At 33.7% G+C, this 21,822-nt stretch overlaps 1 protein-coding gene across 1 annotated transcript in view; it reads right to left on the bottom strand.

The window, feature by feature from the left end:
• LOC145661881 (cadherin-AgCad1-like) overlaps positions 1-7,071 on the bottom strand; it is a 233,881-nt gene extending 226,810 nt beyond the window's left edge. The window contains exon 1 of the mRNA XM_081727223.1: positions 6,988-7,071. Coding sequence (XP_081583349.1) covers positions 6,988-7,071 — 84 coding nt within the window. The remainder of the gene's footprint in view (positions 1-6,987) is intronic.
• Positions 7,072-21,822: the final 14,751 nt, after the last annotated feature.

Below are 21,822 nucleotides of genomic sequence, written 5' to 3'. Positions count from 1 at the left end.
GATCAATTTGTAAAAAATTATAATCATTCGTATCATAGTAGTATTAAAATGGCACCGGCAAATGTAAATTACTCTAATGTTGATCAAGTTTTAAATACGTTGTACGGTGATAAAACGAATAAAAAGAAATTAACATGTAAATTTCACCCTGGTGATTATGTGCGTGTTAGTAAATATAAACATAAATTAGAAAAGGGATATTTACCAAAATGGTCACAAGAAATTTTTATTGTTGATAAATGTATTCCGACAAATCCTATTACATATAAATTAAAAGATTGGAATGATGAGGAAATTAAAGGAATATTTTACACAGAAGAATTACAAAAAGTAAATGTAAATTCAAACAAAACATTTTTAATTGAAAAAGTACTAAAACGAAAAAAAGATATGATGTATGTAAAGTGGTTAGGATATCCATCAAGTATGAATTCATGGATTAAAACAAATTCTGTTCAGTCTTCAAAATGAGTTCAATGATAGAACATGATTTCTATGTTACTCTTCCTTCAAATGCTAGTACTGAAATTTTTACTGATAATACAACTTCTTCATTTATAGTAAAGTTAGCACAACCTATTCACTTAAGTGAAGGAGAATGGTATGTTGCATTAACACAACTTAATGTTCCTTTTAGTTTTTATAATGTAGGTAAAAATGAAAAAATTGTAATTGAAACCATCGTTAATGATGAACTTGAAATTGTACATGTTGATATTACACCAGGATACTATACTTCTATTTCATCCATTTTAGAAATGATTCCTGAAGAATTACGAATGTTAAAATATTATAAAAATAAAAATCAAGTTGGAATTAGACATTCTTTAAAATTAAAAGATTTTTGTGTTATTGGAATGACACGCGGATTGCAACATTTACTTGGATTTATAAATGAAAATACAACAGAGTTTACAGATGCTGTTTTTGTAAAACCAGTTAATGAAGATGTTCCAACCGTAACACGTGCAAAATTTTCATGCAATTTAGAATATAATATACCAAACGTTTTTAATGTATGTGTTGATATTGTAAAACAACAAGAAAATATTGGACCAGTACTTCGTAAAGTTAGTGCCTATAATATTGAGCACGGTGATGTAAAATGTTTTCTATTTCACACACCACAATATGTTAAAGTTGTAAAATCTTATTTTAATACGATTGAAGTAAACTTAAAAGATGAGCACGGTTTAAAATTGCCATTTGAATTTGGAACTTCAAACTTAACACTTCACTTTAAACGAAAATGATTTCTGAAAGTATTGATGATAGTTTTTACATTACACTTGTATCAAACGCAAGTACTGATGTATATCCTACAAATAGTCCAACACATTTTATTAATCAACTAAAAAATAATATTCAATTATCAGAAACCGATTGGCATGTAGGATTAAGTGAACTACATGTTCCTTTAACATGTTATAATGTTAACGATGGAGAAAATGTTATGTGGTATAAAATAAAAAATGAAGAAGCACAAAAAGGTAAAATTGTAAGTGGATATTATCACTCTGCACATCATATCATTGATGAATTAAATAAAATATCAAAAGATATAAAATTTTCTATATCAAATATTGTACAAGTAGATTGTAGTGATCGTGTTGAATATGCCTTATTATCAGCAACATTAGCAATGCAATTAGGACTTCGTCAACATAAAGATCTTGTTTTGTATAAACGTGGATTTAAACAACCATATGTTGATATTGGATATCCTCATCAAATTTTTATTTATACTGATATCATACAATATCAGTTTTTAGGTGATACAAAAGCACCTTTATTACGTATTGCAACAACATCAAATGTAAAATACGGTAAAGTAAAAACATTAACATTTCAAGATATTCATTATCTACCACTTGCAAAGTTTTCATTTAACAGTATTGAAATACTATTAAAAGACCATGCAGGACGAAATTTGCCATTTCGTTCTGGGACACTAAGTGTTACACTTCATTTTAAGCGCTCTCCTAATAAAAAGTAATTAATTAATTATATTTTAAACATGAAATTTAGACGGCATTACGGACATGGTATCCCATACTTTTCAGGACCTGTATATCAACGGGGACATGGTATAGGTAGTTTCTTTCAAGGATTATTTCGTTTTGCATTACCATTTCTTAAACAGGGTGCAAAAACTTTAGGTCGACAAGCATTACAAACGGGAATACAAGTAGCGGGTGATGTATTAGAAGATAAACCATTTAAAGAATCTGTTCGTGCACGTGTAAAAGAAGCTGGTGAAACATTAAAGACAAAAGCTGTTAACAAAGTTGGTCAGTTATTAACTGGAAGTGGTAAGAGACGGCCACGCAAGCGTAAAGCTCCGGCAATTGTTCGGTTTGGACCTCCAACTAAACGTAAGCGTACAAACAAAAGCAAAAGCAAAAGAAAAGTAAAAAGAAAAATAAGTCGTGTTACAGATATATTTTCATAATGGCACTACTTAATTCAAACAGTGTTGAATGTTGTACCAATGATTTCGATTTATTTAGTACTCCAATGACACAAACTGCAATTGAATCTTGCTTTAATGCTGAATACCGTCCAATTTCAACATTAAGTTCTGATGGACCTATTGAATTTTTTATTCCCGGTGAAACAGGAGAATTTATTCATACTGCATATCTTTATCTTTACGTACGTTGTAAAATTACAAAACCTGATGATACACCATTAGCTGACACTGATGTTGTAGCACCAACAAATAATTTTCTACATTCGTTATTTAGTCAAATTGACATTTCATTAAATGATAAATTAATTACTTCTTCATCAGGATTTTATCCTTATCGTGCGTACCTTGAAACATTATTAAATTATTCCCGTGATGCTTCTGATACACATTTGAAATTAGGTATGTGGTATAAAGATACCGCTAAACAATTTGATACCATAGGTAATGCTAATGTAGGTTTTCAACAACGTGCTAATTATATTAAAAATAGTAAATCGTTTGAAATGTATGGTCGTCTGTATACAGATATTGCTGGATTACCAAGAGCACTTGTAAATAAAGTAGGTCTTCGTATAAAATTACATCGTAGTAAAGATGCTTTTTGTTTATTATCTCCTGTAAATACTTCTTATAAAGTAAAACTTGAAGATGTTACTCTACATATACGTCGCATTGATGTTGCACCTCATTTGGCAATGGAAATCAATACTAATATGAATCATGAAACAGCAAAATATCCCCTTACAAGAGTACAAACAAGATCGTATACTATTCCTGCAAACGTTAATTCATACAATCTTGATAATATTTTTCTGGGTAACGTACCTAAAGGTGTTGTTATCGGGTTTGTTTCCAATTCGGCATTTAATGGAAAATCTGAACTAAATCCATTTCATTTTCAACACTTTAACGTTAACAAACTGCAGCTACAAGTTGGATCAAAATCTTTTCCTCCCAGTCCCCTCACCCCCGATTTTAAAAACAATTTGTACCTTCTAAGTTACCATTCTCTGTTTTCCGGTACTGGTTTATATTATAAAGATGATGCACATACTATTACTCCTGAAGAATATCCACACGGCTATACTCTTTATGCATTTATTCTATCACCTACAGCAACATTAGATGACTGCACTTGGGACCTTGTGCGTGATGCGCCTGTAAATGTTAAAGTTTCCTTTTCTGAAAATTTAACTGAGCCTATAACATGTATTGTTTACGCTCAGTTTGATTCTTTAATTCAAATTGATAAAGATAGAAATATATATACTGATAATACTTTTTAAAAGTATCATTTTAATAAAAGAAGTATAACTGTTCACTTCTAAGCATATGAATTACATGTGTCCTACTGGTACAAAGTGTGTTAAACATTGTATATTGTAATATTTGTGCTTGATTATTCAAAGAGCTCATAACAAGGTATCATACTATGAAGTTTGTCAAAAGTATTTTTTATGCGTTAGCACCATTCATCGTTATTGGAAAAGTTATAAAAAAATCTGTCATGAATATTTTAAACATGTTATTTCGTTTTATGAAAATATTCCATATACTCCACTAGGTCTTCCAACATATACGCGTATAAAGTGATGTAAAGTGAAGTGAAGTGATGTGAATTTAAAAAACAAAAGTTATGTACACGGATGATTTAATAAAAGTGTTACTTCGTGATAAAGTTACTGGTGCAAATGTACATGGCATTTATCCTATTGATAGAATACCAAAAACTGTGCAACCACCGGCTGGACTTATTATAAATTTAAGCAATTCATCTTCAAGTGGAACACATTGGGTGTGTGTATTCATTGATGAAAATCAAAGAGGATACTATTTCGATAGCCTAGCATTACCATTTCCAAAAGAAATAAAAACTTTTTTAAATAAAAATTGTAAAATATATTTTACAAATAGTTCCGCATATCAAGATGATAATTCAATCTTGTGTGGACAATTTGTGTTGTACTTTCTGCATCATATTGTACGAAAGAAAAGCTTTAACGAATGTTTAAATTTGTTCAAAACAAATAATCTTAAACAAAATGATAAAATTGTATTCAATCATGTATCCAATATAATGAAAAAGAAAAAACAAGTAGATTAGTTTAATAAAAATTTTTTATTTACAATTTAAAATCTTGTATTTTTATTTACAAGAACATATCATATATCCTTTTTACAACTTTGCAAATGCATTAGTTAATGTTATAGTACGTTGAAACTTCCACCAATAACATAACTGTTGTGCATTACGAAATGCACATCCTGATTTTTTATCAAGTTTAATATTTTGTTCATGAAAAGCACAATAATCATTAAATACGTTTGCTTGCATTGTGTTTAATGGTGGACACTGTTTACTTTCCAAATCAATAACATTAGCTAGTGCAAAAATATTTTTAATCCAAAGTGTTTTTTCTGCACCTTTACAATAAAAGGTTGCATCTTGTTTACAAAGTTGATATATAAGGTTACGTATGTGTGATACAGTATAACCGCATTTATCATTCCAAGTTAATCCATGTAAGTTTAATGTTAACCATTCAATTTGTTTTTGACAACCTAATGGAAGTACATTGTATTCTACTGGTGATTTTATTAAACAATGCAAATTTACTGTATCATCACACGCAGTTAAACAAAATTCACGTATAATAAATTCATTATTTGAAATCTTAAAACCTTGTATGTCAATAATGTATTCATTAACACATGGTGAAATTTTATGTTTACGATCTAAGAAAAATGGTATAATTTGTCCAACAAATTCGGTGTTCTTTAAACAATCACGCACTTTGCGTGTAAAGTTTATACTTGAAATTTCACTATGGTGTTCTTCAAACACTTCAAATAAATCAATAAGAGTTATATCGTTGGATAAATATCCTACAGCAAAAGTTCCAATATCATGATGAAATAAACATTGATGTTCAAGATGCATCAAACATTGTTCACAAGAAATATTATTATTAAAGCGTAAGTATGCACTTATAGTTTTTAAAACACAAACTTCACTAATATGTTCTTCACTACATGATACACAAAAATTATTTTCAAAATACATTATGTACAGTACGTTTTCTTAACACACTTCACTATAGTCGTTCGATCTGTCTTTTTCAAGAAAAATACTTAAAAGTTCTTTTCGTACATTCACATCCACTGATAGTTCACCAAATGTAATATTAAAATAATCTCTTGTTAATGGTGTAATAACTGTATGTGTTTCTGCATAAATGTCAAATAATTCCTCCTGTACACGCGGATTCACTAACACAGACCAAACACGAATGTCTAAAACGTCGTCATTACAATAAAAACATTCATGAGACCATTCGCATGTATCATGCCAATAACATGCATAGCATATTAAATAGTCATTTGGTTTCCATTTCAATATGCAATCTCTTACACAATTCACATCCACATAGTTAACACCACATTCACAGTTCCAACTTAATTCTGATAAATCAGGTGAACATGGCGGCGTATCCACATTTGATACCACTTCGTCATTTGATTCCGCCTCAAAATCTGAGTTATCTTGCGAAAATTCATACACTTCATTATCTATTCCCGCCTCACTATCACTTGCATAAACTTTTATATTATCGTTTTCATATCTTTCTAATTCATTTTCATCAAATGTACAATCTGGAGAATCTGGATATTCATTCTCACCGTCTAACTTATGCTTCACATCAACGTCTTCTACAAACTGACGGTTCTCCATCGCTAACAAAACTATACATGCCTATTTTTTAAAACCAATATTTAAATAAAAATTTCAAATGACGTCACGCGCTCGCGCCCGCGCACGCGTGTATTTTCCGTTCGCGCCCCCGCGCCTTCCCGTGCCGCGTCCGCGTTTCCGCCGCCGCCGGGTTAAAAACTCTTTTTATAACAATCCGCTATTGTTCAGCACCTAAATTATTATTCTTTAACGCATACAGCTGCAAGGTTTCTCTTTTATTATTTTATACATACACCTGCCAGGTTTCTCTTTTATTATTCTTTATAACAAACTACCCTTTGTTCAACAAGTTTTCCAAAGTTTTTTAAAATCATTTATCTTTTCAACTTTGACATCTTTTATTATTCTCTTTTGTGTCACTACTATACATACAATAGTACAACAACCATTACCTGTCATCATATGTCATTTCAACAATCGTGTATTTCTATAGCACTATACTCTCTACCCATTGTCTCCCGGCGCCCCGCTGGTGCTTCACTATTACGAATACAATAGGTAATTGTCTGCAATCCATTGTTCTAGGGCCACACACGAAGGTTACATATCCCAATACGACTACTAAACTTGACCCTCCTACTGATATTATAAACATATGAAATTTTTAAATGTTATAAACAAATCAGGTTGCGTAACTGCTGAAAACACATGTCCCATCACTTTATCAACATTTGCGCATATACGTTTATGTCCAGAATAATTACAAGATACTGACTTGCAAAGACTGAATACAAGATACTATTACAAGGTACTGACTTACCTTTATAATTTTGCACGTAACATTGCTATACACAACCTTTCTTCCTACACATTTCTCGAAATTCCATGCGTTAATTCCATGCATTTAAGAGAAATCCAACTACCTCTTCAGAAATTTGGGTCAGAGACAGCAGACAGATCGACGACTATTACTAACGATGGTTCGTGTGTATTAATAGTACTACATCTCTATTTCTACATAATTTGTACATTACAAACTGCTTCCTTTTCATCACTTGTAAATTAGTAATTTGCTACTTTTTAGTGCAAATGGAAATAGAACTTTAAAAATCATATTATTATTTATATAAAGTACTAGTTGCAACTGCATTATCTCATAGGAGATTTGCTGACCTCCAGATGTGAACATTATGAATGTTGACATCGCCACTTAAGTGAAATGTCGATTCATCACTGAAGACGACATAATCCAGAAAATCTTCATCGCTATACAGCTTGCAAAATTGACACACAAACTGTAGGCTTTTCAGCTTATAACAACTGCAAACGATAAGGACGTAATTGTAATCATCTCCTTAAAATTCTCCACAAAGACAGTTACACTGTAACTAATAGACCCAGTCTTTGCAAAATATAAAACATATATATATATATATATATAAACTTTCTGCTCACTAGTCGCCATCTTTGCTACTAGCGCATTCTAACGCCAAACAGAGGGAACAGTGCATGCGCATGCGTGCGTACAAAACAGTTTGACTTGCTCTTTCCTTTGATGTATTATATACTAATTGTAAGTTAATTGTAATAAAACAAAGCCTTAAAACCCCGATATTCATTTTGAAACACTCTGTATTAAATACAAGATTTAAACATATTGTACTTCAAACTAGAATTACTATGTATTAAAAAAGTTCCTTAATTCTGTATTTCTAGCTCCGCTGAAAATGGTGAACTCAGTGGCGGCACTTGAGAGAAGTCAATTCAGTAAAAGTTTTTTTTAACGTTTATCGCTTCAAACTAAGGGAAGAAAATTTATATAATGCATTAATTCTTGTATATAAGAATTAGAGCATTACGTAAGTTTTCTTCCCAGAGTTTGAAGTGACAAAAGCTTAATTTTTACCCATACGACTTCCTTCAAAAGCCGCCACTGAGAGAACTTTATTATTTTTTTTTTAAGTCCATCTTTTACAATTATGACTTTACCTTTAGACAGGGGTTAGAAAGTTTACTTGCATTCAATGATATTTATTCATGTTTTAAAAAATGCAAGAAATTGAGTAGAAAAAGTTTAAAATGTAAAATTAGAAGCCGATTACTTCTATTCCTCTCTTTGTTTTCATTGCAAACTTAAAATAAGTTTGATGTTAAAATTCACCTTTAGCCAGCGAAGGTGTATGCATCATATTATGTGTTTAGATAAATGTGTTCCATTCGCTTAGCGGCATACTGATATCTTTTATCACTGCAAAAATTACGTTTCAGAGAATTTAAATGGACAAGGCTTAATATTAACAATAAAGTACACATATTATTTTGTACCTCTGAAGATGACAGCCAGAACTTGCTACTGAAATTGTTAGGTTTATACACAGTATGTCAGAAAAATAAAGGAACTTTGTAAATTAGAAAAAAACAATTAGATATTTTACCAACTATAGTTATTTTTATTCAAAATACATCCCTTCCGTATCAACACACCATTGGGCACGTTCAACCAATGCTAGCATAGTGTTTTTAACTCCTTTAGAATTTTCGTTCACCTCTGGTGCTTGGGGTCCCGGGTTCGATCCCAGCCCCCGCCAAGTGAACTTTGTGGTGGACAAACACCGTGTGCGTGGGTTTTCTCGGGGTTCTCCCGTTTCCTCCCACTTTCTTCATTCCACCATTTCATTCATTTCTCATAATCACCGTCTCCTTTAGCCTAACCGGCATAAACGTGGGACGTAAAACTCAAAGATTTCATTTCATTTTTTTTCCTTTAGAATTTACATTTTTTTGAGGTAAATTTTAGACTTTCACTCAAACAGCTACTGCTTCCTTACTACTTATTGTAGAATAATGGTGCATACCTCGTTTTTATCAGGATAGAGCATACTTTCCAACGGTACCACACGCTTGTACAGTCAGCGACTGTAAAAAGTGGAGGTTGGATACATAAGAAATGATAGCTTTTTCCAGTAGCAGAATAGTTTCACTGTATGTCTGATAGTTGGACAACCAACATGACAGCAAATACATGCCCGAAAACATAACATGCCAGGATATTCCTCCATTTGGAGGAAAAAGTATTACTATCTGAGAGCATCACTTAGAGAAACAACCACGAAATAAATCTGCAGAAATTCCATTCACTTTAAGATCAAAGAGATAGGAATTAAAGCAAAGGAAACGAAAAGAATAATACGCATCATGTAGAGACCGAAAAAGTATGGAAAGCTAAACAAAATGAGAAAAGAAGGAAAGCGAGAAAGGAAAGAGCAAAAGACATGGGAATGAATTAAATTTTAACACTTAAGGATAAACAATCTCGGTCTTTCCCCCTGCCCCCTGTATTGTCTTGTTTTTCTCCCTTCATAGGATAAATCTCTTTCAGTATCAAACGCGAACATCATTTATATTGTTTATTTCCTTGAAAAAAAGTGCAAGTCAGTCTAGGCTGAGACTCGAACACAGAATCCTGAGAACGACAGTCACACACGGTACCCACTTATCTACATAGGCTCTATCAAGTGTGTTTATAATTCAACCATTACACGCGCTGTCATCAAGCGTGTTAAATCAGCTATTGACGGTGAGTTACTCCAGTTACACTTGAAGTTAGAATTTCATTTACGGCCTTTAGCTATCTACGGCAACAGGCCCCATGTTTTCATTAAAAGCATTTGTGCTGTAGATTAACATCAAGAATAAAATTAATCTATTATGAATTAATCTCTTGGGTGCACCAACACACACACATACATCGTATATACGTATATAGAGATAATCGGATTGATTAAGGATTAAATGAGTTATTTCGTAAATTTACGAAACGGGTCTTGAAGGACAGTAATGACATCTCGTAGCGTTGTTACGTAATACACGTAATATAAATAAAGCTTCAAAGGCAAAAGTTACAAGTTCTGCCGTGGCTAAGTCGGTAGAACGTCTGTTTCTTGAGTGGAGCAACGCGGGTTCAAATCTCGGCTGGTTCATTTTGATTTTTCTTTTTCTCAAAATACATTCCTATATGTTTGTATTTGTCAATAATAATTGCTTTATTGCATTTTTTGTAGATTAACTTAAATTAGGAAGGCTAAGATAAATATATGACTGCTTTATACGTGTGTGCAGTCCAGAGATGGAGTGAGTCAGTGGGTCAATTGCGTCAAGATTTGTAAGTGGGTCATGGGCCAACGGGATGTGACTCCATTCACTTTAAGATCAAAGAGATAGGAATTAATGCAAAGGAAACGAAAAGAATAATACGCATCATGCAGAGACCGAAAAAGTATGGAAAGCTAAACAAAATGAGAAAAGAAGGAAAGAGGGAAAGGAAAGAGCAAAATACATGGGAATAAATTAAATTTTAACACTTATTAATAAACAATCTCCGTCTTTCCCCCTGCCCCCTGTATTGTCTTGTTTTTTCTCCATTCATAGGATAAATCTCTTTCAGTATCAAACGCGAGCATCATTTATATTGTTTAATTCCTTGAAAAAAAAACGCAACTCAGTCTAGGCTGAGACTCGAACACAAAATCCTGGAAACGACAGTCACACACGGTACCCACTTATCTACATAGGCTCTACCAAGTGTGTTTATAATTCAACCATTACACGCGCTGTCATCAAGCGTGTTAAATCAGCTATTGACGGTGAGTTACCCCAGGTACACTTGAAGTTTGAATTTTATTTACGGCTTTTAGCCATCTACTGCAACAGGCCCCATGTTTTTATTAAAAGCATTTGTTCTGTCGATTAAAATCAACAATAAATTAATCTATTATGAATTAATAATCTCTTGGCTGCACCAACACACACACAAACAACACACAGACACACAGACACACATACATCGTATATATATATATGTGTTGTATATATATATATATATATATATATATATATATATATATATATATATATATATATAATCATATAATCGGATTGATTAAGGATTAAATGAGTTATCTTGTAAATTTACGAAACGGGTCTTGAAGGAAGTCCTCGCAAATAATGACATCTCGTACGGTTGTTACGTAACACACGCACTATAAATAAAGCTTCAAAACCGTGCGTTATAAGTTGTGGTGTGGGCAAGTCGGTAAGGTGTTTTCTTCTTGACTGGGCAGTGCGGGTTTGAGTTTCGAGTACACCGATTACTTTTTCTCTCAAAATACATTTCTATATTTTTATATATGTTATTAATAATTGTTTTTTGCATTTTTTTTGTAAATTATCTTAAATTAATTGAGGTTAAGTAAAGTCAGGAAGGTTAAAACACATATATATGATTGCTTTCTCGTATGTGCAGTCGAGAGATGGAGGGACTCGCTGCGACTCACCACCCACCGGGACCCACTGTGACCCACCGATCCACTATGACTTAACAACGCATTACGACCCACCGACCCATTTTGCTCAGTGGATTACAGACAGCTTCCAAACACTAGTGAATTTGTCTACGTCTTACTTTCAAGCCATGCTTTTTGTTCTTTTTTCATTTTTTTCTATTGAAAAAAGTGCTTCAGGCAATTTTAGATATTGATATTTGCAATTGTAATAATAGCAATAGGACTTATTAGTTAGCTTTGAGACGCAGCCTGTGACTTTTTAGAGGAGCTAACTACTGGGAAAAAATGTTTGAATCATGTGTAATATATGAATTATTATATAAAAAATTGAAATGAAAATGAAATGAAATCTTTAAGTTTAACATCCCACGATTATGCCGGCGAGGTTAAAGGAGACGGTGATAATGAGAAATGAATGAAATGGTGGAATGAAGAAAGTGGGAGGAAACGGGAGTACCCCGAGAAAACCCACGAGCACGGTGTTTGTCCACCCATATATTTGTGTGTGAGGGGTAAGACATTATGCAGGGTGCGAAATCCCGGGGGGGACGGGAGGGATTTCCCCCCACCAAAAATTTTGTACTTGCGTTTCCCCCCCACCAAAATATGTAAGGCTGATTTAACACGCTTGATGACAGCCATAGATCCCCATGAGCAGTAGAGTCAGAGCATAGTTTTTATTATTTATGAAATTCCCCTTTCTTCGCTAAGTATTTAGTGTTTCAGTTTGGTCGCTCAGATATCCGGTCACTTATGTAAGTCTAAATAATACTATGTATTTATATTGTATTATTAGCAAGAATATATTATTATAAATAACAGATATGATTTTAATACAAATACTTGATAGACAACAAAAAACCGTGCTGTCTCAGTGGTTGAGCGCTCACTTCAGGTGCGTGGAATCCCTGGCTGGATCCTAGCTCGCGCCAAATTCTGCTTGTGGTATACAAACAATTCCCGGGACGGGAGGCTTTCAAAAACGTAGTTTAGTTGTAAAGATATCAGGTGTTTAACTTTGTCGGCTGTTTCGTTGTGACGAGATGGAGACCTTTATTCTCTAGCGTACCAGTTGCGTGCAAAATTGGCAAAATTTCTTAAACAGTTGACGAACCTACAAACAGGTTTGCGGGAAAACACTTGCTTTTATATGTAACATATGTGGACGAAGAAAATAACCATTGTTATTGTTTTTATAAATTAGTGCCTGTAGAAAATTCCGATGCAAAATTCCTTGAAGAGAAAATTATTCACGCGTTTTCCGAATATGATATATTTTTAATCTTAAAGAAAAGCTTGTTAGATTTGGTTCTGACGGGGATGTAGTGTTTACTGGGAGAAACAAGGTGTTGCTGCCCAAATTAGAAGAAATGTCGACCAGTGCCTAATTAGCGTACACTACATGGCACTAGGGTTACCAGACGTACTCTTTTAAGAGTACATGTACTCTTTTTCAAGGCATGTACTTTTGTACTCTCTCTTTTTTCAGTGAAGTACTCTTTTGTACTCTTTTTACGTGGGCTAATAATCGATGTGAATTTCAACATGCTAACAAACAAAAGCCCTAATTTTAAACTCAAGAAACGATTCGTAGTGACAAAAATAATAATCCTAGCATAGCATAAATGAACGAAAAATCACTCACATGATAAAATCACTGTTACGTCAAGCAGTGATCCATTCTTTAAAAAATGCTTGATAAGACAGTGTGCTTGATAAAAAAAAAAAAAAAGATAATGCACCTGCAGTCACATTAGCAGCGTTGCCAATCCTAGAATAGTTATTCGAAACCTAGCATAACTTGAACTGTCTTAGCATCTGGCATAGTTCTGCATAATACTTTACCTTAGCTGAGACCAAAATGTTACTTCTCTCCTCTCTCTCTCTCTCTCTCTCTCTCTCTCACACACACACACACGGAGAGTAAGAAATGCAGTTTTTGTAGCGGAGGGTAAGGAATCAAAAGGAGCGTTCAGTAAGCACAAAAACAACTGCCGGGTTCTTGGCTTTCCTTAAGAAAGCACATGTCTGTGAATGAGCATATATCGTTCGATTTCATATCATCTACACAAATAGCATCTTTAAGCTTCCTCGATTGTTGAGTCTGATTTCTGATTTCATAACCTTATTTCAATGTCAGAAACGTACATAATCGCTGAAGAGGAAATCTGAAATCATGTAAATACATATTTATTTAGTTAAAGCTGCATAAGCAACGAGTTAGAGTGCAAACAAATTCCTTTTGGTAGAAGTCGTGATTTTCAGCCACATCGCGTCCTCAAAAAAATAAAATTGATTTTCACTTATATTTTCTCGGTTTTAAAATTGTCACCAGTTTTGCACGGAAATGAAATCCTTATGAAACACGCATACTGATACTTTCTACACGTCGTGTACAGGAAATAAAACTTCGAATTTTTCTGAATTCAATAGATCTGGGTAAACGAAGTTATTATTAATAAAATATAATAAGGAAGAAAGTGAGTCTAATTTTGGCGTAATTATATATGAAAGATCATAATTTTGTTAGCGTAGTGATGTAATGACCTGTTTGGATGGCAACGCTGGGCAGCAGTTAAACAATCGTTTTAAATCCGCCAATTAGTTCCTGACTGTGTGTTGACGACTTGGTGTTGTAATAAACTAAACAGCGAGAGCATTATTACTTGGATTTTTTCGTGTCAATTGCTTTGAATCAAAGTGGTAGATAAAATGTCACGACGAAAGTGCAAATTTAATGACGATTTACAGAAGGAGTTTCCCGTGTTTAAAAAGACAAAAAGTGACTATGAAGTTTTTTGTGAAGTGTGTAATTCCGTCGTATCGATAGCGAATAAAGGTCGCGCAGACTTGAATCAACATTTATCTTCAGAAAAACACAAAAAATGTATACGTAGTGCTCATTCATCTAAAACAGTGGACAAATTCTTCTTAAAACAAGACACTACAGAAGAAAATAAAGTATTGGCAGCAGAGGCTGCGTTGGCGTTTCACACTGTGGCTCATCACCAAAGCTACAAATCATGTGATTGTTCAACGAAATTATTTAAGCAGATTTTCAGTGACTCCTCAGTTGCCACCCACATTTCCTTAGCAAGAACAAAAGCAGAAGCTATAGTAAATAATGTTTTGGCTCCTCATTCCTTGAACATAATAGCAAATGAGTCCAACATTCAGAATATAAAATATATTGGTGTTTCAAGTGACACTTCCAATCACGGAGCAATCAAGATGTGTCCTATTTTGATTCAGTACTTTGATGCGAATACAGGTATGTCACATAAACTGTTAGATGTTACATCAATTCCAGATGAAAAGTCTGACACAGTTTCGAAAGTTGTGGTTAATGCATTAAAAAACACAAAAATGTCTGATAAATGCATAGCTTTCAGTGGGGACAATTGCAATAGCAATTTTGGTGGTCTAAATAGGAAGGGGACTAATAATGTTTTTTATCACCTTCAAACTTCTCTTGATAAAACTATTTTAGGAATAGGTTGCCCTGCTCATATCTTAAATAACTGTGTACAGCATGGTGTGGATGGTTGGGCAATTGACATTGAAAGCCTTGTGTTGATATTTAACTATTTTTCAATTTACACCGTCCGAACTGAAGGATTAAAGGAATTTTCATCTTTTGTCGACATTGAATACAAACAACTTCTTTATCACTCCAAAACTAGATGGCTTTCCTTGTTCCCTGCTATCAACAGAATACTTGAGATGTTCCCAGCCTTGAAATCATATTTCCTCTCCCTAGAACATCCTCCTGTTGTCCTAAAACAGTTTTTTGAAAACCCTTTAAATGAATGTTACCTCTGGTTTCTTCATTCATTGATGTTTGTGTTTCATAATAAAATTCAGGCAATGGAAAAGGAGAATAACTCACTTGTGGAAATCATATCCATTCTCACTTCCGTGGAAAGGACAATAACAGAAAGAAAAGAAGCAGAATTCTTGCCACTAAAAGTTAAGGAAGTGATTTAAAAGAGCCAGGAAAGTGAGCATCAGTGTTTAGTTTTAAGAAAGACATTATTGTATGTATATGACAGCTGTTTGGAGTATCTGAAGAAATGGACTGAAAATTTTGATCAGTTTCACATTTTTCAATGGATGGAGCTCCATAAAATTCCGCAGTGGACAGATATCGAGAAAAGTGTAGAATTTATGATGGATAAAGGCATTAGTATCGAGGAGTCCCTTTTGTTTGATCAACTTTCGAATTTGAAAATTTTTCTGGCGGAAAAGGAAAATGATAAAGAGTTCAATGATGCATTGTCTCATAAGAAGTGGGTTAACTATTTCAGTGTTAATAAAGTATCGGTTTATTCTGAACTTTTGAAGATATGTCAGTTTTTCTATGCAATACCTGCTCACAATGCCAACGTGGAAAGGATTTTCAGTTTAATGAAATCACAGTGGACACAAGAAAGAAATAGACTGTCAGTGGATTCAGTTAAAAACCTATTGTTGACTCAGTACAATTTCAAAGACTTTAGTTGCGTCTAATTCTATGAACTTTGCTTGAAAGACAGAGACCTACTTCAGAAAGTCAGAAATTCATCGAAGTACAACTAATTTGTAAGGTAAAACTTTGTTTTAAGCATGTGGTTAAAATATTGTAGACAATCGTAGTTACTTTAATTAGGATTTCATTTCCTTCCTTTTAATCTTGATATAGTAATTATCACAGTCAATTCAAAGTTACAATGGTTAAAAGATGTTACAGTAAAGCCGCGATTATCCGCGAGTGCTGCGAAAAGGTGTTTCGAAAGCAAGAAACAAAGATGAGTGACTGATTTGTTTTAAAAAGGCATAACTGAAAACTTTTTTTTTTTTACAGAATAGTATTGTCCTTTGTTTATTGTTCTTTATTTTAGTGATTTAGACGTAGAGCAAAGGTTTCTGTTGTAGTGTACAGTATATTAAAAGTTTTATTGTGTTTTTTTGTACAATAGAAAATAGTTTTTATGCTGAAAATTTTTTTCGTGTTTGCACCTTATTTTTAGTCTCTCTTTTCGGGTAATCCTTTGCCACCCAATTCCGCGGATAAACGTAGCTTTAATGTATTTTAATGGAAAGAATGTTGAACATTTGTTGGTTATCAAACTCATTATTACAATTATTTTTATTAATAAATTATGGGAAACTTGTATAATATTTATCTATTATTATTATTATTATTATTATTATTATTATTATTATTATTATTATTATTATTATTATTATTATTATTATTATTATTATTATTATTACAGTGAAATTTCAGTTACACTTTAGTCATTTATATTGTTTTTTTTTCAAGAGTCATTGCTAAGTGTACTCTTTTTTCACTTTCACGGTCTGGTAACCCTACATGGCACATCAAATGGATCTTGTATCTGAAAGAGTTTTTTATGTTGTGAATGCTATTCACAACTTTGAATATTTGTTAGGCGAACTTCATACAGCTGCAAAACTTAAAAGTATCGCGACAGTCACAGATGCCGCAGGAATGCTAAAAATCAGAAGATTGTTTCACATACGTTGGATTTCAAATGTGGAGCATGTATTATTTGCAGTCTTTACATATTTTTCTTGTATAATGCAATTCCTACTTTTGGGGTATGAAAATGCTGACCATTTCAACAGAGATAGTTTTAAACTGAGTGGTATTTACAAAAAAAAAAAAAAAAAAAAAAAAAAAAATCTGTTGGAGAAAAAGAACATTCTATTGCTCGGTTTTCTTCTGAATATTGCGTCCATTCTGTCTAATATTAGTAAAACGATGCAAAAGGAACCAGTTTCGTACAATGAAATAGAGCAAGAATTGAATCTTTAATCCAAGCTCTGAGAGAAATGCGTATGAAAGATGATGTCTACCAAAGTCTTTGTATTAGTGCACTGCAGACAAGCGTCTGATACAGGGAGTGATGATAGTGAGTTTGATCAAATAAGGGGGCAGGTAATCCAGGGTTTAGTAGAAGACGTGGAAAAAAGGGTTCCTTCTAATGATGTCCTAAAGTGCTTTTGAGTGTTTGAAAATAAAGATCGTAATAACATGAGTGGTTTATACGGTAACATAGACTTATATAAAGAAGCTCAATTGTTTGGATTAAATCCTGATACTGCAGTGTTAGAATGGCTTGGTTTGATTTAGTTTAACGTCCCACGATTATGCCTGCTAGGCTAAAGGAGACGTGGACCTACTGATTATAATGGAATCCGACCACTTTGGTCGTTCAACTGTATACCACCGGGAATCGAACCAGGACCACGTTCACCGAAGTCAAGCGTGCTAGCCACTAGACCAAACGGGGGTTCTACAGTGTCAGAATGGAGAGAGTACAAGTCAAGTTCTAAGTCGGTAAATGATTTTCAAGTTCTTAAAGACTTAACGCGGAAAGTTCGTACTGTGCCATTATCAACTGCTGCCTGTGAACGTGGATTCAGTGTTGTTCATATTAAAAGTTTCGAAAGAACCCGTATGTTGGCGGGTACCTTTCAATCTTTATTAACAATTAAACTCAGTGGATCTCCTTTAAAATTATGGGATGCTGTTACTGCTGTTCATACGTGGGCTTCTTCTGGCCGTCACATGTTCAACTCTCGTTACACACGGAAAGAAAGTGAAGTTTAATCTTACATTTTTTTCTCTAAGGTAAGATACGTTATTGCAAACTATATTTTAGGTCTATAAATACAGTAACACAATCATTCATTACTCGTATTATTGTGGCTCTCTCCGCTGGTCTACTGGCTAGCATTCGCGCACCATCTTCGGTGCACGGGGTCCCGGGTTCGATTCCCGGTGGAAGCGCCTTACAAAAATTTGAACGATTCCACCTTGAACTGTAAGTCCACATCTCATAGCTTCGCTGCTGAAAAGGGACACTAAATTTAAATAAGCAAATCAATCGTATTGTTGTATTTGTGCTTTCATTTTCTAAGGTTTAACGTCCTACGAATATTCAGTAAAACTAAGGATGAGATAGATAATAATGGTGGATTAAGATAGTGGAAGGAGGCGGGAGGACCCCGAGAAAACCCACACACAATTGTTTGTATACCACAAGCAGAATTTGGCGCGAGCTAGGATCCAGCCAGGGATTCCACGCACCTGAGGTGAGCGCTCAACCACTGAGACAGCACGGTTTTTTGTTGTCTATCAAGTATTTGTATTAAAATCATATCTGTTATTTATAATAATATATTCTTGCTAATAATACAATATAAATACATAGTATTATTTAGACTTACATAAGTGACCGGATATCTGAGCGACCAAACTGAAACACTAAATACTTAGCGAAGAAAGGGGAATTTCATAAATAATAAAAACTATGCTCTTGACTCTACTGCTCATGGGGATCTATGGCTGGCCAGGTAAAGCGCTTCAAGTTAGTAGTTCTAATGTTTGGTTAGGACATCGGTTCTCAGGGACTATTATTTCTGGCTTATAGATCTCTACCGCATTTTCGTGAATGCAGTCTTCAATATGATGGTAAACACAAGGGTACTGTGATCCCACGGGACTCTAACCCTGGACCATACGCACCGAAGTGTATATTAAACGCAGTAGATATGTTATCAATTTTGGTTAAATGAATAAATAACATTAAAGCATTTTTAAATAATAATGTCGACTAGTTTGAATATTATTATTATTATTATTATTATTATTATTATTATTATTATTATTATTATTATTATTATTATTATTATTATTATTATTATTATTATTATTAATAATAATAATAATACATTAAAATTTCAACTTTTTGGAGGCTCCACGAAGCATTAGTGTGGATCGCTGAACTTCTTCCCCCCCACCATTTTCAAATGATTTCGCACCCTGCATTATTGTCTTATTTTGAATTATTTTACCTTCAAACTCTACGTCCTGTTGCCTAATTTTATCCACCCAATATGAATTATCTAATTCGCACACTGGGTTCTTTTATATCAGATTACTTTGAGGCAGTGTCCAAACAGTGGGCAATATGTTGTTATAATTCTAAGAACATACCGTAATGCCATTGATACCAGGTGAAGTTAAAGAAAATTTTTAAATGGGATTACAATTTCGATTCCGTTCTGTTTATGACGTTAATATATTAGGACGATACACTTACTGCCATTTGCTACTTTTATGTGATATACGTAGCAGACAGTTTTCCTTACATGTGTCTCAAAAATATTTTTTGATTTTGTTTGTGCTACAATGCAGTTTGTTTAAAGTAAAGCGGTTTATAAATGAAAAGTAAGAAAAAGTTTAAGAAAAATACAGAACTGTTGCATTATTATTATTATTATTATTATTATTATTATTATTATTATTATTATTATTATTATTATTATTATTATTATTATTATTAATAATAATAATAATAATAATAATAATAATAATAATAATAATATCGATAATTTTGAAACATTAGAATTAAGTGCTTAGGAGGATTCGTGTTTTGCCCCATCCGAAAAGAAAACTTGATAACGTGCCTGCACTGAATGATAGACGTATGAGTCATGGTGTAGACGGGCGTGCTAGGCGATAGAGTCCAGAGCATCAAAAACAGACACAACCTGCAGTTCTTCTTGCCGATTGATCCTACTTTTTACCTGCAATGATATGTCGGATAATACGGTATGTGGAATAAATACGGAAACGGTCTTACTCGTCCCCCTTCCCCCCCCCAATGTTGAAGACAGATTTGCGCCGCTGCTGGTTTGAGGCTCCTCGACCCTGAACTTTTTTTTTAACATTCTGAAACATTGAAATTTGTTTTACCGGCACGAATACACGAATATATATTGCTCATAGATACGTCGAAAACGAAGACATTAATGTCAAGTAATGTTAACACGACAAGTAAAGTTCGATGTGACTGCACTGGCCCCAGACGATACTGATTGTTAGGAGCGAGTAAGGCGGCACGTTTAGAGGGTGGCAAACAACTGAAAATAAAAGCTCCTACGAAGTAAAATGCCAAACTGAATTGAAACAGGCCTTCCTGAACGTGTTCAAGATTTCAATACCGACTCACTAAGATTTTTTTTTAAATAGTATTCCGTACAACCTACCTTACTCTCTAAAACCGCGAGTCAAGTCAGATAGGCATGTCTACTGCGATACTGGAGTTAGTAATTGCACACGACAATCATAATAGTAAAGGCGGTCTTAAGACAGGTTTAAAATGGCGGCGTGATTTTCCTAAATTTCACTAATCGTTTCCAAGTCCTAACACACTTACATTAGATATGATAATAGCCATATAAGAATGTTTTTGACAGTGAAAGTGTAAAAAAAAAAAAAAAAAAAAAAAAAAAAGGAACTTGATGGGTATTCCAATTACGACCGTATTTACTATTATGACTTGACGCTAGTAATAGCGATGCTATGATTGGATCCAGAGATAATAACAAAAGCGCGATGAAAGAAAATGTTTTGGCCGTCGCGTCGCCAGGTCGTGTAGTGGCTTAAAAAAATAAAACTACAGAAAGGGTACTGAAAGGAATAGGGAAATGTGCTTGTTAGTTGACCATTGTTAGTAATTAAATCATGGTATATGTCGTGAGAGTAACTTTGTGTTCAGTGTTCAGCAACATTTTTTTTATCTCTATAATGTTTTAAGTGTTTTTGTTTCTGTCTGATGAGTTAGCCAATTAGGTAAGACGCTCGACTTCTAACTGACTAATCCATGTTCAAATCTCCCTGCAGCTAACCTTTTTTTCTCCCACTACCGAAATCAACACCGTGTGTTGTGTTGATTTAACACAAAAAGTGGTAGTCACGTTGGGTCACCGCATTGTCTTGAACATGGGCGGAGTTAGGATTGCCTGCTGGGGGGACAGACCTTTTGGTCGGTCTCGACCTGTGGAATACTACCTAGACGAGTGTGGAATTAATATGAATAACTCATTTTTTGTCTAAAAGTTGGGGGGACAATACCCTCCATCCCCCCATAGCTCCGCCAATGGTGTTGAATCAACACAGATATTTTTTTACTGTGCAGGACATACGTTGTAAAAAGTAAGGTTAAGGACACATACAAAAGTCATCCAGGGCAGGGGTTCGAATTCACAAATACGTGAAGAAATTTCATTTCCTCAGTCAAAATTAAATGTGTTGTAAGGCAACTTTAACATTGACAATAAAATGCGATGGAACCAAAACTTAAATTCAATTATAAATGTCGGACTCAAATTACTGTAGGAAATTAAGGAGTGATCACTAGAAACAACCGAAAAATTAAACATGAAGAAATAATTTAATAAAAATCAGCTAACAAGGCTATCACACTTAACTTTATTTTTAAAAAAAAGCAGAGCAA

Source organism: Thermobia domestica, chromosome 10 (assembly GCF_964235325.1).
Source record: "Thermobia domestica chromosome 10, izTheDome1.hap1.1, whole genome shotgun sequence".
NCBI classification, from domain to species: Eukaryota; Metazoa; Arthropoda; class Insecta; order Zygentoma; family Lepismatidae; genus Thermobia; species Thermobia domestica.
The sequence above is the reverse complement of the archived record's forward strand: the minus strand, read 5'-3'. Positions and strand labels throughout refer to the sequence as shown.